Source organism: Octopus bimaculoides, chromosome 4, assembly GCF_046866305.1.
Source record: "Octopus bimaculoides isolate indiv1 chromosome 4, ASM4686630v1, whole genome shotgun sequence".
NCBI classification, from domain to species: Eukaryota; Metazoa; Mollusca; class Cephalopoda; order Octopoda; family Octopodidae; genus Octopus; species Octopus bimaculoides.
The window spans coordinates 134,471,806-134,488,992 of NC_142931.1; the positions used below are offsets into that span (position 1 = coordinate 134,471,806).

Below are 17,187 nucleotides of genomic sequence, written 5' to 3' on the forward strand. Positions count from 1 at the left end.
GACAGTTATTCTGTATAGCGGTAAGGGCAGATAATAAAGAATGAAAATGTGAAAACTGGGAATTATAAATATGTGTGGGTGCAGAGAGAGAGAGAAAGATAGATGTGTTATAGAAATATGTAGAAATCAAAGGAAGACCTATGAACAAAGTATATTGCAGAGCAGTGACACCTCGTGTATAGGAACTGCAGCATCCCCTATTTCCACTTGATATTATCAATAACATTCAATATAATGAGTCTTTTTTGGCCCTTTCAGGAAAGGGGCTAGTCAATAACATTGAACCCCAGTGCTCAACTGGTGTTTATTTTATTGACCCTGAAAGATGAATGGTAAAGTCAGCCTCATTGGAACTTGAACTCAGATTGTAAAGACAAGTGACATGCCGCTAAGCCTTTTGCCCAGCATGCTAATGGTTCTGCCAACTTGCCACCTTAAACCCACCTTTATATGCACTCCCTGTTATAATGTGGAAGACATTGTACTCTGCTCCTCTATCTCTTATTACATGCTTTTTGTTTTATTTACATCAAATCTCAAAAATCGAAATCATAATTGAATCAAATTCGATGACTGGCACCCACGCCAGTGGAGCGCTAACAGCACCGTCCGAGCGTGATCTTTGCCAGAGCAGCTGTCTGGCTTCCGTGCCGGTGGCATGTAAATAGCACCATTTGAGCGTGATCGTTACCAGCATTGCCTTACTGGCACGTAAAAAACACATTTGAGCGAGGTCATTGCCAGTGCCGCTGGACTGGCTCCTGTGCAGGTGGCACATAAGAAACACCATCTGAGCGTGGCCGTTGCCCGTACCACCTGACTGGCCCTTGTGCTGGTGGCACATAAAAGCACCAATTACACTCTTGGAGTGGTTGGCGTTAGGAAGGGCATCCAGCTGTAGAAACTCTGCCAGATCAGGTTGGAGCCTGGTGCAGCCATCTGGTTTACCAGTCCTCAGTCAAATCGTCCAACCCATGCTAGCATGGAAAGCGGACGTTAAACGATGATGATGAACCTCAATGCATTCCTATTTTCCATGAGTTAAGACTTCAAAAACAATCAGCTGTGAGGAAAGAGAAACTTCATCTTTTCACAAAAACATAACCTACCCTATTAAACTAATTTTATTACATGTAGCTCAGTGTTTGAGGTACAAATATTTCCTGGGTTATCACATGTAGCTAACTATTTATGACACAAGTATCTCTTGCTTTATGTAGTGGTTTCCATATGTATTTGTGGGGTCGAGTGTGAAATCTAATTCAACATCACTCAATTCTACTGCATTGCTGCTATACACAGCAGTGAGTTTTACAATCCATGGTACCTATTTAGAGATAGTTGGTATAATTCATTGACAGTTAAATTTCATGGCCATTGATATATACAATACCAGTGAACTGCTGATCTCTTGGCTGGTTTTCTTGTACTCTTTAAATCCAACATAACTATATCCTCACTGTTCAAGAACAATAAAACACAGCTCCACTCTACATATTTCATTTGAATGTGGGTGTATGATTACGGTCGATTTCATTGTTTGATATTAGTTTTATGCATCCCAAAGGCAGCGATCTGGCGGAATCGTTGGCACCCCGGACAGGGTGCTTGGTCTTACAATCCTCTGATAATCTTCCTTGGGGACCTTACATATACCATACAACTGAGGCTGCATCACAAAAGTAGTTTTTCTTGTAAAAGCTAGAAAATATCTCAACTGGTCTGGTTTTGTAGGTGAAGCAGATGAGAGATGAACTCTACTTCTAGATAGGACACCAGTCTATTTGCATGTAACATTCTTTTTTTTTAAATAATTCATCAGAGAAGCTGAGACAGTGCTCTGACATTTGTAAGCCCGATTAGATTGATGGGATTGATGCAGTTAATTAATATTCATTATGAATATTTGTAGCGTATGTAGGTCAACGTTGCAGGAAAAGCAACATTGGAAAGTCTAGAGGATTGTATTTCTTGCATAGTTAAGTGTGCAGTCTGGAAAGTGAGACACAGTGGCAGAGTTTGTGATTGCAGCATGATCTGGAAATGTATTCTAGACAGCCAAGGGAACTGAGGCAAACTAAAATGTTTTGCCTGTGAACAAGTATCCCAATAACTAATGCACTGAATCATCTCACTTCTGCTTCTGCAGTGTTGTACAACTGATTAGATAAACATGAATATTAGCTCTGTGATTCATGACCAAATCAGACAAAGATGATAATGATTGGAAAAAAAAAAAAATGGTATTCAATAGGTCATCAGTAAAGTTTGATGAAAGATTAAATCTATATATATATAATACAACCACTTTACCATAATTTTTTTAAAAATTCACTCTTGAACTCAAAAGCTGTCAGTCAACTGATAAAATGAAATAAAATATATTTTTTGTCTAAATGCCATACTTTTTTTTATATAAAAAGGTGACCTTCTGATCTTAATAAAAGATAACAGTTAACATTATTAAAAATAAAGGAATTGTGAGAATTCAAAAATTAAATTATTGATTTGTTCTTGCTTTTGTACAAGATCATGAATTGATAGTGGAGGTGAATGGAATTGTGAGATGCCTCCAAGAGCAAGCCAATCTTTGTTCTATGTTCTACAATATTTACTGGAATGTTTTAATATTGGTTTCAAATTTTGGCACAAAGCCAGAAAATTTAGTGGGCAGGGTTAGTCAATTACATCGACCCCAGTGCTCAACTGGTACTTATTTTGTCAACCATGAAAGGATGAAAGTCAATCCTGGCAGCATTCTGGCCCTGTATTTTGTAAGAAACCAATATTAAAAATATGTAGCAACAACAGAGCTGAGGTTAAAGTACCACAATTTAACACTGCATACTAAATACTTATAGTGTAGGATCTTATGCATGCAGTATTAGAAAAATTTCAATTCAGTGAAATTAGTAGAGAAAATCCCTACCGAGGACTTTTGAAAATGTAAAAATAATAAGCAAGGGTCATAACTCCAACAATATCAGCCAGCTGAAATTTTTGGAAAATTTTGAATAATACTGGCCTCAATTCTTCAGAGCTATGTTTATGTACATAGTAAATAATGTTCTAACAAGTGTATAACACCAAACTCCAGCTATTTATTATTTTTTATCTTTTGGTATAAAATTGTTGAGTTTTCCTATGACTCTGTACGAGACTTGTTCAACCTTTCTCTAGCAAAAGGTCTTACAAGACATTGCTTCATTGTAAATCAGGCCATACCACTAAGATAAATTAACAGAGTACGATATATATTACATGAAGTCAGAGAAATTTGTTTGAGAGAAAGTGTGATTGAATGAAAGAGAGAAAAAAACAAAATTGTTCAAATTAACAGAGTCAAAGCTAAATATATTAGAAAATTTAAATGAAAACTCATTGTTTATTTAATAATGGTATTATGAGTATCATACCAAAAGGCATTGAGGCGACATGTAGCTCAAACACTGGTAGGTTGTCCATGCCAGCTCAGTACCAAACTAGTTGATTTTAAGTCTCAAGATTTGTAAATAATTAAGTTTCAGAGGAAACAGCTTCATTTGAATTATGTCACCAACAGGAAAAATATTAACGTCACAACTTTCTTCTTTGCCTTATGAAAATATTCCAGTTTTCATTGGATTTTGATAACATATACTTAATAAGCTAACAGAACAGCATCTACGTATTTCCTACTCTGCTTAGAATGGTGTCACATACTCCCACTCCACCCCAACAAAGGCAGGATGGTCACAACCAGAACATGAAATTTAAGCATCTGCCATCTTTTAAGCATAGCATGTCAGGAACATTGTACTTATGGGTTGGGTTGTTATAAACGTTTTTGATTTGTTAATTGTATGTCATCACCCTATTCACAAAGATCTAATTGAGGCCATTCAACTTTATCATGATTTCCTTTGACAGGGAATGATCACAGAAATTTCCTTCTGAACTCTCTCCGTTCCTTAGGAGCCCATCACTCGTTAACAGTTTTCTTATGCATCTGCCATTTTTTTTATAACCACCTGTTCAACATCATTAGCTGTTATCTTCATTTTACACCAACTCTTTTTCTTTTATCAACTAATCATTCTTGTTGCAAATAGTTTGTATAGCAATCATGAAAGTTTTACTCGAATGATCTTGAATGATGCAGCTACACCAAAGCTATCACTGTTTCTGAATTAATTCAGAAATTGTCTAATAATTGGGCCTACTCAATATCAGCAATTACCAATAATTGTTTCATTATTTTCCAACAGAACAGCAAAGAATCTGCTGCTAATTGAATGACAGAGGTAGTTATTATTAAACTTGAAGCAGCAATGAAAACACTTAAATCGAAAGATGAACTTGTAAAATCTTTGATGGTTTCATCAAATGAATGGATTTCAAGCATGTGAGTTAGAACATTTTTTTTTTGTATTTTCTTTGTGAAACCTAATATTTATAATTAGACATAAAAGTTGATGTATAACTAATTAATTATTCTAGAAAAATTAGGCGACTTATGTAAGTATGGAAAAAGCTTGATATCAACCTCCATTTTTGGTTGATTTATAGTTAATTGTTCAGAGATGCTTATTTTCTTTTACTTATAATTTTGGTGTTAATATTTGCTGTATAATTTCTCTCCCAAAGAGCAATGTTGCATTTCATGGCTATTTTGGGGGAAAATATTTCAAAAATTCTTCAGTGTATACTTTTATCCTACCTATGTACATTCCATATATATATATATATATATATATATATATATATATATATATATATATATATATATATATATATATATATATACACTCCCTCTGTGTATATATTTTCCCTCCACACATAACTACGTCCTTCTATATCTGATGCATAAACACTTGATTACTATAAACAAATCATCTGTACAGGTTGTTCAGCAAGAAATTTTGGCATCTTCCTTCTCAGACCCAAGAGACTACCAAGAACAATATATGTATGTATGTATGTATGTGTGTGTGTGTGTGTGTGTGTGTGTGTGTGTGTGTGTATGTATGTACGTAAGTAAATGTATATATATGTTGGCGTTAGGAAGGGCATCCAGCTGTAGAAACTCTGCCAAATCAGACTGGAGCCTGGTGTTGCCATCCGGTTTCACCAGTCCTCAGTCAAATCGTCCAACCCATGCTAGCATGGAAAGCGGACGTTAAACGATGATGATGATGATGATGATGCTATGTTGGACCACTAAACTCAACAGGTTGTTTTTCATTCTCTCTCTCCATTTCATTCTTTCATTCTCTCTCTATTCCTTTCTGTCGAAGAGTGTAGGCTCGAGACGTAAAAGACTTTTCCATTTTTCCCAAGCATCAAACTAATACACTTGCTTGTTGTTCCTACACTTGTCTTTGTCTTTGTTTTTCTATAAATTTGAACTACACACACACACACACACACATACATATGTATATATAGAATCATTTGTTTTACACTTGATTTTCTATGTTAGTGTGTGCTAAATGAATATTGTATTCAGGCATTGTTTTACAGCTGGATGCCCTTCCTGTCACTAACCTTCTAACTCATCTGTTTTTAAGTAACAGATGTCATATTTCACATATCTATTACATGTCTGTGTAATTTTTCATGCAATTCCACCCAGCTGTTTGACCATGAATCCCAAGACAAGAAAGAATTGATCGTGTCAAATTTATGTGTATATATATATATACACACATACATATATATACATACATACAGAGTGTACTGAATGCTTTTACCCAGCACAGCATAGGTGCTTTTTACATGGCACCAGCACTTACAAACCTGACCTGCAAGATTAGGGATACTCAGCTGGAGAGGGTTGCAAAAGATGACCCTGTATGCAAGGGCGACCATGCATGCATGCATTCATACATACATACATACATACATACATACATACAGACAGACAGACAGACAGACATGCATACAGACAGATAGACATGCACACAGACAGACAGACATGCACACAGACAGATAGACAGGTGCAGGTATGCAGTGTGGTATGAAACTTGCTTTCTAATTGCATGATTTGGGGTTCAGTCCCACTGCATGGTACCTTGGGCAAGTGTCTTCTTCACTAGCCTTAGGCCAGCCGAAGCCTTGTGAGTGAATTTGGTAGATGGAGGCTGAAAGAACATTGTGTGTGTGTGTGTGTGTGTGTGTGTGTGTGTGTGTGTGTGTGTGTGTGTCCACCCACCACAACCACTTGACAACCAGTGCGAGTGTGTTTACATCTCCATAACCTAGTGGTTTGACAAAAAGAGACCGATAAAATAAGTACCTGGCTTTAAAAACAGAAGTACTGAACCCGATATATTCAACTAAAAAATTTTCAAGGTGGTCCCCAGCATGGCCGCTGCCCAATGACTGAAATAAGTATAAGATAAAAGATAAATACAGAAAATATATTTGGTATTCTATGTTTTATAAAACATAGAGTCTTGTCAGTAAATTAACCATTGAGATTACATAATTGCTTGTTGATATATTATAGAAGCTTGTTAATTCTCTTTCTCAATGGTTAGTAATTTTGCTAAACTCTGAGGAGGTAAATTAATAAGTTGTACAGTAAGAATGAAGCTTCTTTTTCTTTGTGGAGGTTCAATCAGACATCTTGAAGCTAGCAAAGTTGTGTGTCTCACTCTTTACCAAGCAAATGGTAAAGAGCAAACTTCAGTCATCAGATCTTATTTAAAGTTTGTTTATAGTTGCAGGAAACATTGCAGCTTGTTTAATTAAGTTGACAGAATTTCAACCTTCTCAACTAAAAGGTCAACAGTTTGTATCTTGTCAGCACTTCACGATGTCATTGGCTAAGATTCTTTACTTAATTCAACCAGCAGTAAATAAGTAGTATGAAGTATACTTGTCCATTGCTATAAACAGTAAAAAGATTGTTTAATTTTCACGTATAGGCACAGGAGTGGCTGTGTGGTAAGTAGCTTGCTTACCAACCACATGGTTCCAGGTTCAGTCCCAATGCATGGGACCTTGGGCAAGTGTCTTCTACTATAGCCTCGGGCTGATCGAAGCCTTGTGAGTGGATTTGGTAGACGGAAACTGAAAGAAGCCCATCGTATATATATATATATATATATATACACACTTGGCCATGTAACATCTTAGCTCGTAAGTTACTTCATCATTTCGCATTTGTCTTGCTTTTATATGTTGATTCCCTGAAGATGAATATATGTGGAATTCCAGCAGCTCTTACTTCTTTGAAGAAGAGCTCACATATATTTTGAAACATGTGTAGGAATTAAAGGAACTTTTATTTAGATAGATGGAAGAGCATTGTAGAAAATGAAGGAGAGTATATTATAGATTAAAAAAGAACTTTGTTTATCTCAATTTTGAAAAATAAAATAAGTATAAAAAAACCACATTATTTATGGGATGACCCAATATCTTTCCTATTTTTCTTTCTTTTTCTTTCTTTGTTCCTCTTTTTCCATTTATTTTTCTTGTGGTTTTGCATTTTATATGTAACATAAAATATTTGCTGTGAAACAAAAACCAACAAGCAAAATAAACCAGAATGTAATATGACAAGTCACTAGCATCACTGATTGCAATATTGAAAGTGGATGATGGATGTAGTCAGTTTAATGGACTGATGCTTATTTTGGAATAAAAGCAAAGTTGATGTGAGAAAGGTTTGAATTCAGGACATCAATGGGTGTTATGAAATACAAAATATTTTGTTTGGTACTGCTAACAATAACTAACCAGAGGAGTAATACGCAAACATTTTCCCAGCATTGCCCACATTGTAGTGCACCTGAGAACTGTATGCAATAAGTTCATTATTATATAATTTTATTATATTGTTCGTGGCCCGCCCAATGGTGACTAAATAAAACCAACAATCAATGTTCAAGCATGAATTAATTTAAACTACAGGATGTCCACAAAGTCTGTGGACATAGAGTAAATAAAATCATAACATAAACAATAAAGGCGGCAAGCCGGCAGAATCGTTAGCACGCTGGATGAAGTGCTTAGCGGTATTTCGCCCGTCGTTACGTTCTGAGTTCAAATTCCTCCGAGGTCGACTTTGCCTTTCATCCTTTCACGGTGGTGCATCAGCATGGCCGCAGCTCTAAGCTGAAACTTTAAAAAAAAAAAAAAAAAAAAAAATTAAATATAAGAAATAATAATTTATTAAAGTATCTATTAATCCCCATGTACCCAGACTTTGTGGACACCCTGTATAACATGAAGTAAAACAAACTAACGCTACAAATGATATATATACACAGGTTCGATAGTTTCCTTATTCCTGATGTCTTGCCCTCAGGACATCATCAGTAATTTGGTTAAAAATACAGAATCGCCGTAAGCCAATAAAAATTTTGTGTGGCTCACTTCAAAGCTATATATTGTGCCTTACTGTTCCAGAGAAGGCCGTGGTAAAAAAAAATCATATATATATTATATCAGGGGAGGTAATTATGGTGCAACTGAACTAAGTGGGTGTCATCGTATTTAACGCATGAACAACCAAAATATACAAGAAAACCACAATATTAGTTAATGACTAATTTTTATCTATTTCTAATAACTATGAGAAAAAACTCCAGTCATGTTTCCCACGTATTTTGGTATCATCAACTATGTATAATACTTCAAACTTCTGACGTGGTTTGGAACAAATCAGTAAATATATAGAAATGTAGACTTATGTGTTGAGAAATCAAATAATTCAGATTCATCATCTGCATTATACAAAAATAGCTAAGCACCTGCCAGTATATTTTAATTATTGATCATTAAAAGACTGAAATAGAGAAAAATATGCCGTGAGGATAAATTATCAAAACTCATTCTTATTAGAGTAAAATCATGGACTACATGACATTGTTGTAGTTATTCTGATAGAGAAACTATTGATGGAATCCAGTAATGAATAATACAGTGTGGATATGTTTGATTAGTTAATTTGGTCTTTTGCAATCTATATGCAGGTTTTCTTCGAATTTTGTTCTGTATTTGCAGCTATGAACAGTTGCTTAACTTATCTACATAGCTGGTTTAGAAGGGATATATAAAACATTGCCTACCTCACTTATCAAGTAGTACTTTGAGTAAGTGTGAGCAACACTTAGGAAGTTTTGATGCTCAAGTTTTATTCAAATGATTCTAACAAATATCACATGAAATGGCTTTAGTTGAGAAACAAGCAAAACTTACGCTACAAGCTTGGCTTGTTGAATTGAATGCTCATTACCATTGTATGGTAATTGTTACATAAACACACATGCACATACACACATTCCCTCTTTCTAATTCTTGATCTTGTAATGGTCACTCAATAAGGACCTATATATTCTTTACAACAACAAAGATTGGACATTTAGGACATGGCTCACATTAAAATGGTTTCAAACTTTAGCAGAAGACCTAGTGATTTTAGGGAGAGGGGGATTGTTAATTACATTAAAAAGTGAAAAGGTACATTGGATAATGTTACCCTGGATATAATGTAAGTAAAAAACAAAGACAAGATGATTACAGCTGGAACGTTTTTACTCATAGGTCTATTCAAACAGAACCTCCCTGAATCTGTACAACATGCTACAGCTTTTGTCTGTTAGAATCATATCTTGAATTAGGATTTATTTATTTATGTATATTGAAGATGTAATATATATATTTCATGTTGGATGGTAACTAAGTTGGTTGAGTCAGATTTGAAGAATAACAGGTTCTTGCAACACACTTATGCTCTTAGGAATTTGGATGTTCCATCTGTTCAGGCCTTTGTTGCAGCATTTCCTTTTTCCTGCATATGTTTTCTCCATTGAAGGCTTTGACACACAGCAACGAAACTACGAGTCCAACACTGGGGTCGATGTAATCAACTAGCTTTAAGCATATAGTAGAAAGAATTATACATTGTATCTCCTGCATACAGTAAAATATTTTACTTCTTTCTATGTACATATAGGACTCGTTAAAGCTACAGTCTTTTTTTTTTTTTTTTTTTTCATTACCTCTTTTGTAATGTCTAAAAACACGAGATTGTAGGACGAATTAGTCTGATAAGGGTGCTAATGTTTAGGTTAAAGTTTTTAAAATTCTTAGTTTAAGTAGAGAAAGCATCTGCAAGGGAGAGAACTCTGCATTATTAATCGGGAATCCAATTCTACTAAAATTGACACGAAGAAAAAGTAATCCTTCAGAGAAATAAGTATCATCATTGTAATCATCTTCTTCTTATTGTGGTGGTCGCCTGAATGGAAGTTCGATGTTGCAATCTGAATTAAAGTGGATGAATGGTTTCTATTAAAATTTGAAACTTAGCTGATTGTGCCTCAGGTAATTTTGGTAGAACAATTTGCATTTCAATTGGAAATGTTTTCATGTTGAAAATACTGCTTTGTTAGAGCTTAAACATCTTCTTCCACAATGTTATCATTATAAAAAGTATGTACAAATAGAACTATCCAATAGTACAAGAGAAAAATGGTTGAAAAGCTGATGTTGCATGTCATCAAGTCTATTAATTTCATTGGGTGTGCTAAAGGAGAAGATGCAATTATATCCACAATTCTATTTATACTCATAGATGTACCCTTTCTATTTAGAAAACTTCAGTTTCTAGAATATCTAAGCTTTGTCATGTCAAGCAGTAGAGGCGCAATGGCCCATTGGTTAGGGCAGCAGACTCACGGTCGTAGGATCGCGGTTTCGATTCCCAGACCGGGTGTTGTGAGTGCTTATTGAGCGAAAACACCTAAAGCTCCACGAGGCTCCGGTAGGGGATGGTGGCGAACCCTGCTGTGCTCTTTCACCACAAATTTCTCTCACTCTTTCTTCCTGTCAGCCTTGTCACACTGTGTCACGCTGAATCTCCTCAAGAACTACATTAAGGGTACACGTGTCTGTGGAGTGCTCAGCCACTTGCACGTTAATTTCACGAGCAGGCTGATCCGTTGATCGGATCAACTGGAACCCTCATCGTCGTAACCGACAGAGTGCCAATAAATATGTCAAGCAATAAATACCAAGGGCAAATGCCAAGAGTTGCAAGACTGCATTTTGAGGAATACTTCTTTGTTAATGGTTGATTTTATACATATGCTCAATTGTTGTGGGTCTCCATAATCCCTATATTTATAGCCTTGTAGCTAAAACCAAAATCATTAAGTACCCTAAGGTTACCTCCTTCAATTACGAAAATTGTTTAACCCTCAATAAAATACAATGAAAAGAAAATGTAAAAATTAATAAACATAAAAAGGGAAAAGATGGAACATCTTATTGAATCTGATAATATTTTTATAACAAATCATACAAAACTGAAAAAATTAATAAACATGAAAACAAAAAGAATTAATAAACATGAAAGCTGAAAAAATTAAACACGTTATTAAATCTGATAACATTTTTATAACAAATCATACAAAACTGAAAAAATTAATAAACATGAAAACAAAAAGAATTAATAAACATGAAAGCTGAAAAAATTAAACACGTTATTAAATCTGATAACATTTTTATAACAAATCATACAAAACTGAAAAAATTAATAAACATGAAAACAAAAAGAATTAATAAACATGAAAGCTGAAAAAATTAAACACGTTATTAAATCTGATAACATTTTTATAACAAATCATACAAAACTGAAAAAATTAATAAACATGAAAACAAAAAGAATTAATAAACATGAAAGCTGAAAAAATTAAACACGTTATTAAATCTGATAACATTTTTATAACAAATCATACAAAACTGAAAAAATTAATAAACATGAAAACAAAAAGAATTAATAAACACGAAAGCTGAAAAAATTAAACACGTTATTGAATCTGATAACATTTTTATAACAAATCATACAAAACTGAAAAAATTAATAAACATGAAAACAAAAAGAATTAATAAACATGAAAGCTGAAAAAATTAAACACGTTATTAAATCTGATAACATTTTTATAACAAATCATACAAAACTGAAAAAATTAATGAACATGAAAACAAAAAGAATTAATAAACATGAAAGCTGAAAAAATTAAACACGTTATTAAATCTGATAACATTTTTATAACAAATCATACAAAACTGAAAAAATTAATAAACATGAAAACAAAAAGAATTAATAAACATGAAAGCTGAAAAAATTAAACACGTTATTAAATCTGATAACATTTTTATAACAAATCATACAAAACTGAAAAAATTAATAAACATGAAAACAAAAAGAATTAATAAACATGAAAGCTGAAAAAATTAAACACGTTATTAAATCTGATAACATTTTTATAACAAATCATACAAAACTGAAAAAATTAATAAACATGAAAACAAAAAGAATTAATAAACATGAAAGCTGAAAAAATTAAACACGTTATTAAATCTGATAACATTTTTATAACAAATCATACAAAACTGAAAAAATTAATAAACATGAAAACAAAAAGAATTAATAAACACGAAAGCTGAAAAAATTAAACACGTTATTGAATCTGATAACATTTTTATAACAAATCATACAAAACTGAAAAAATTAATAAACATGAAAACAAAAAGAATTAATAAACATGAAAGCTGAAAAAATTAAACACGTTATTAAATCTGATAACATTTTTATAACAAATCATACAAAACTGAAAAAATTAATGAACATGAAAACAAAAAGAATTAATAAACATGAAAGCTGAAAAAATTAAACACGTTATTGAATCTGATAACATTTTTATAACAAATCATACAAAACTGAAAAAATTAATAAACATGAAAACAAAAAGAATTAATAAACACGAAAGCTGAAAAAATTAAACACGTTATTAAATCTGATAACATTTTTATAACAAATCATACAAAACTGAAAAAATTAATAAACATGAAAACAAAAAGAATTAATAAACATGAAAGCTGAAAAAATTAAACACGTTATTAAATCTGATAACATTTTTATAACAAATCATACAAAACTGAAAAAATTAATAAACATGAAAACAAAAAGAATTAATAAACATGAAAGCTGAAAAAATTAAACACGTTATTAAATCTGATAACATTTTTATAACAAATCATACAAAACTGAAAAAATTAATAAACATGAAAACAAAAAGAATTAATAAACATGAAAGCTGAAAAAATTAAACACGTTATTGAATCTGATAACATTTTTATAACAAATCATACAAAACTGAAAAAATTAATAAACATGAAAACAAAAAGAATTAATAAACATGAAAGCTGAAAAAATTAAACACGTTATTAAATCTGATAACATTTTTATAACAAATCATACAAAACTGAAAAAATTAATAAACATGAAAACAAAAAGAATTAATAAACATGAAAGCTGAAAAAATTAAACACGTTATTGAATCTGATAACATTTTTATAACAAATCATACAAAACTGAAAAAATTAATAAACATGAAAACAAAAAGAATTAATAAACATGAAAGCTGAAAAAATTAAACACGTTATTGAATCTGATAACATTTTTATAACAAATCATACAAAACTGAAAAAATTAATGAACATGAAAACAAAAAGAATTAATAAACATGAAAGCTGAAAAAATTAAACACGTTATTGAATCTGATAACATTTTTATAACAAATCATACAAAACTGAAAAAATTAATAAACATGAAAACAAAAAGAATTAATAAACATGAAAGCTGAAAAAATTAAACACGTTATTAAATCTGATAACATTTTTATAACAAATCATACAAAACTGAAAAAATTAATAAACATGAAAACAAAAAGAATTAATAAACATGAAAGCTGAAAAAATTAAACACGTTATTGAATCTGATAACATTTTTATAACAAATCATACAAAACTGAAAAAATTAATAAACATGAAAACAAAAAGAATTAATAAACATGAAAGCTGAAAAAATTAAACACGTTATTAAATCTGATAACATTTTTATAACAAATCATACAAAACTGAAAAAATTAATAAACATGAAAACAAAAAGAATTAATAAACATGAAAGCTGAAAAAATTAAACACGTTATTGAATCTGATAACATTTTTATAACAAATCATACAAAACTGAAAAAATTAATAAACATGAAAACAAAAAGAATTAATAAACATGAAAGCTGAAAAAATTAAACACGTTATTGAATCTAATAACATTTTTATAACAAATCATACAAAACTGAAAAAATTAATAAACATGAAAACAAAAAGAATTAATAAACATGAAAGCTGAAAAAATTAAACACGTTATTGAATCTGATAACATTTTTATAACAAATCATACAAAACTGAAAAAATTAATAAACATGAAAACAAAAAGAATTAATAAACATGAAAGCTGAAAAAATTAAACACGTTATTAAATCTGATAACATTTTTATAACAAATCATACAAAACTGAAAAAATTAATAAACATGAAAACAAAAAGAATTAATAAACATGAAAGCTGAAAAAATTAAACACGTTATTGAATCTGATAACATTTTTATAACAAATCATACCATGTCTATTGAGGAGGCCAAACGTCAGCAATGTGTTGAAGTATTGAATCAAAAGGATCTAATTCTTTTAATCAGTGTTGCCAACTTAAAATCAGAATTTTATACTAAATTTCAGTAGAAAAAATACAAAAAAAAAAAAATACTAAATATGACAAAAAAATGCTAAATATGACAAAAAAATGCTAAAGACTAATTATATCAAAAAGCTTAATTTTTATTTACATTTTTATTAACTTTCTTTAATTATATTCTGCATTGAGAAATAATTTCTTGAATGTCACTGATTTGATCACTTTCAGCTGCAGTGCCCAGGTCTTGACTTCTGTATACATTCAAGGTCCCAATCTTGTTAATTATGTGTTTTGGAATATCGAAGTTTTTGCAACATTTCCCATATCTTTTCAGGCCATATCTTATAAACAGTATTGATCTAAGCATCGGAAGATGCATTTTGTTTTTCAATTTTGATTTGATTACACCCATTCTACTGAACAACCATTCAACTTCTGCATTTGAGTTTGGCAATGTCAATAGATTAATGGCAAAATTTGCATCATTTCTAATAGGATTTCCTCCAGTAGCATCTTTATATTCCAAGACTTCCAACCAGAATGCCCCAGTATTAGACATATTTGTCCATTTAACTAAATGAATGCTATTAAACTGAATTTCAATTGAAGCAATTTTTTTCTTCATTTAAATGAATTGCTTCTAAGACAGGTAAAATTGGCTCTTTGAAATGCTGCAAAATATTCTCTACTGAAAAACATTTGATATTCCTCAGTATATTAATATTTTCTGGCAAACAGTGCTTGAGCTTTTTATAAAGGCAGAGTAAAAATTGTTGTGCTCTTTTGTGAACATTATTTCTTCAGTGGCTGTTACAGTCTTTTTGATAATCATTTCTGCTATCTTTCTCTTGAACCTGTAGCCTAAATTTGGTTTAGGATCCAGAAATTTTTCAATAGAAGCATCCAGATCAAGAGGATCAACTCTATTGGGTTAGCAACTAAGTTCCCACCGTTTCTTTAAATTTTAGAATTTATTGCATTTTTAAATTTTGGAATCTATTTTTTTCAAAAATTCTATTTTTGAATCATTTTGGAATCTATTTTGTTTTTTTTTTAGTTAATTTTTGTTTATTTTCAGATCATTAAAATGAGTCAAGTTAAGAAAAACAAGCATTTTCGACACCTCCTTCTTTTTGCTTTTACTCAAGGTTCTAAGGCCGCAAAAGCTGCTTGTGACATTTGTGCTGTGTATGGAGAGGGTGCCATAGTGGAAAGAACTGCTTGTGATTGGGATGCCAAGTTCAAAAATGGAGATTTTGACCTCAAAGACGCACCTCGTTCTGACCGTCCAGTTGAGTTTGATGAAGAGCGATTAAACCAACTTGTGCACGAGAATTCTCATCTAACAACAAGGAAATTGGCTGGGAAAATGGAATGCTCCCACACTGCTATAGAGAAGCATCTCTACTCGATGGGAAAGGTTCAGAAAGTATGGAGAATGGGTTCCGCATGCTTTAAGTGACAACAACAAAAATTAATGAGCTACAATCTCCGCTGGTTTGCTTGCTTGTCACCGCTCAACGCAAAATGCCTAGTGGTATTTCGTCTGCCGTTACGTTCTGAGTTCAAGTTCCGCCGACGTCGACTTTGCCTTTCATCCTTTCAGGGTCAATAAATAAAGTACCAGTTATGCACTGGGGTCGATGTAATCGACTTAATCCTTTTGTCTGTCCTTGTTTGTCCCCTCTATGTTTAGCCCCTTGTGGGCAATAAAGAAATAAGAAACATAAGCACGCCAGGCGAAATGCTTAGCGGTATTTCGCTTGTCTTTACGTTCAAATTCCGCTGAGGACGACTGTGCCTTTCATCTTTTCGGGGTCAATAAATTAAGTACCATTTAATACTGGGATCGAGCTAATCGACTGACCCCCTCCCCCAAAATTTCGGGCCTTGTGCCATCGTTGCCAGTGCCCCTGGACTGGTTCTTGTGCGGGTGGCACATGAGATGCACCATTTTGAGCGTGGCCGTTGCCAGTACCGCCTGACTGGCTCCCGTAGGATTTTCGAGCGAGATCGTTGCCAGTGCCCCTGGACTGGCTTGTGCGGGTGGCACATAAAAGACACCATTTCGAGCGTGGCCGTTTTCGTGCGGGTGACACGTAAAAGCACCCACTACACTCTCGGAGTGGTTGGCGTTAGGAGGGGCATCCAGCTGTAGAAACTCTGCCAAATTAGATTGGAGCCTGGTGTTGCCATCCGGTTTCACCAGTCCTCAGTCAAATCGTCCAACCCGTGCTAGCATGGAAGGCGGACGTTAAACGATGATGATGAAAGACTGTCTAAGGTGGTGAGCTGGCAGAAATGTTAGCACACAGGGTGAAATGCTTAGCGGTATTTCATCTGCCGTTATGTTCTGAGTTCAAATTCCGCCGAGGTCGACTTTGCCTTTCATCCTTTCAAGGTCGATAAATTAAATACCAGTTGCATACTGGGTCGATCTAATCGACTGACCCCCTTACCCAAAATTTCGGACCTTGTGCCAAGAGTAAAAAAAATATGATAATCAAAGACTATCTAAGGCGGCGAGCTGGCAGAAACGTTAGCACGCCGGGCAAAATGCTTATTGGTATTTCGTCTGTCTTTACGTTCTGAGTTCAAATTCCGCCGAGGTCGACTTTGCCTTTCATCCTTTCAAGGTCGATAAATTAAGTACCAG

General features: G+C 32.9%; 1 protein-coding gene across 12 annotated transcripts in view; it reads left to right on the top strand.

The window, feature by feature from the left end:
- The window catches only part of LOC149136262 (histone-lysine N-methyltransferase SETMAR-like), a 28,870-nt gene extending 12,671 nt beyond the window's left edge, over nucleotides 1-16,199 (top strand). For 7 of the 12 annotated variants that reach the window (XM_089351509.1, XM_089351508.1, XM_089351505.1 and 4 more), the window contains 2 exons: nucleotides 4,248-4,384; nucleotides 15,610-16,199. In XM_089351509.1, coding sequence (XP_089207635.1) covers nucleotides 4,370-4,384; nucleotides 15,610-15,993 — 399 coding nt within the window. In that variant the 5' untranslated portion in view covers nucleotides 4,248-4,369 and the 3' untranslated portion in view covers nucleotides 15,994-16,199. The remainder of the gene's footprint in view (nucleotides 1-4,247; nucleotides 4,385-15,609) is intronic. The other 5 variants (XM_089351514.1, XM_089351513.1, XM_089351512.1 and 2 more) reach the window with 1 other exon arrangement.
- Nucleotides 16,200-17,187: the final 988 nt, after the last annotated feature.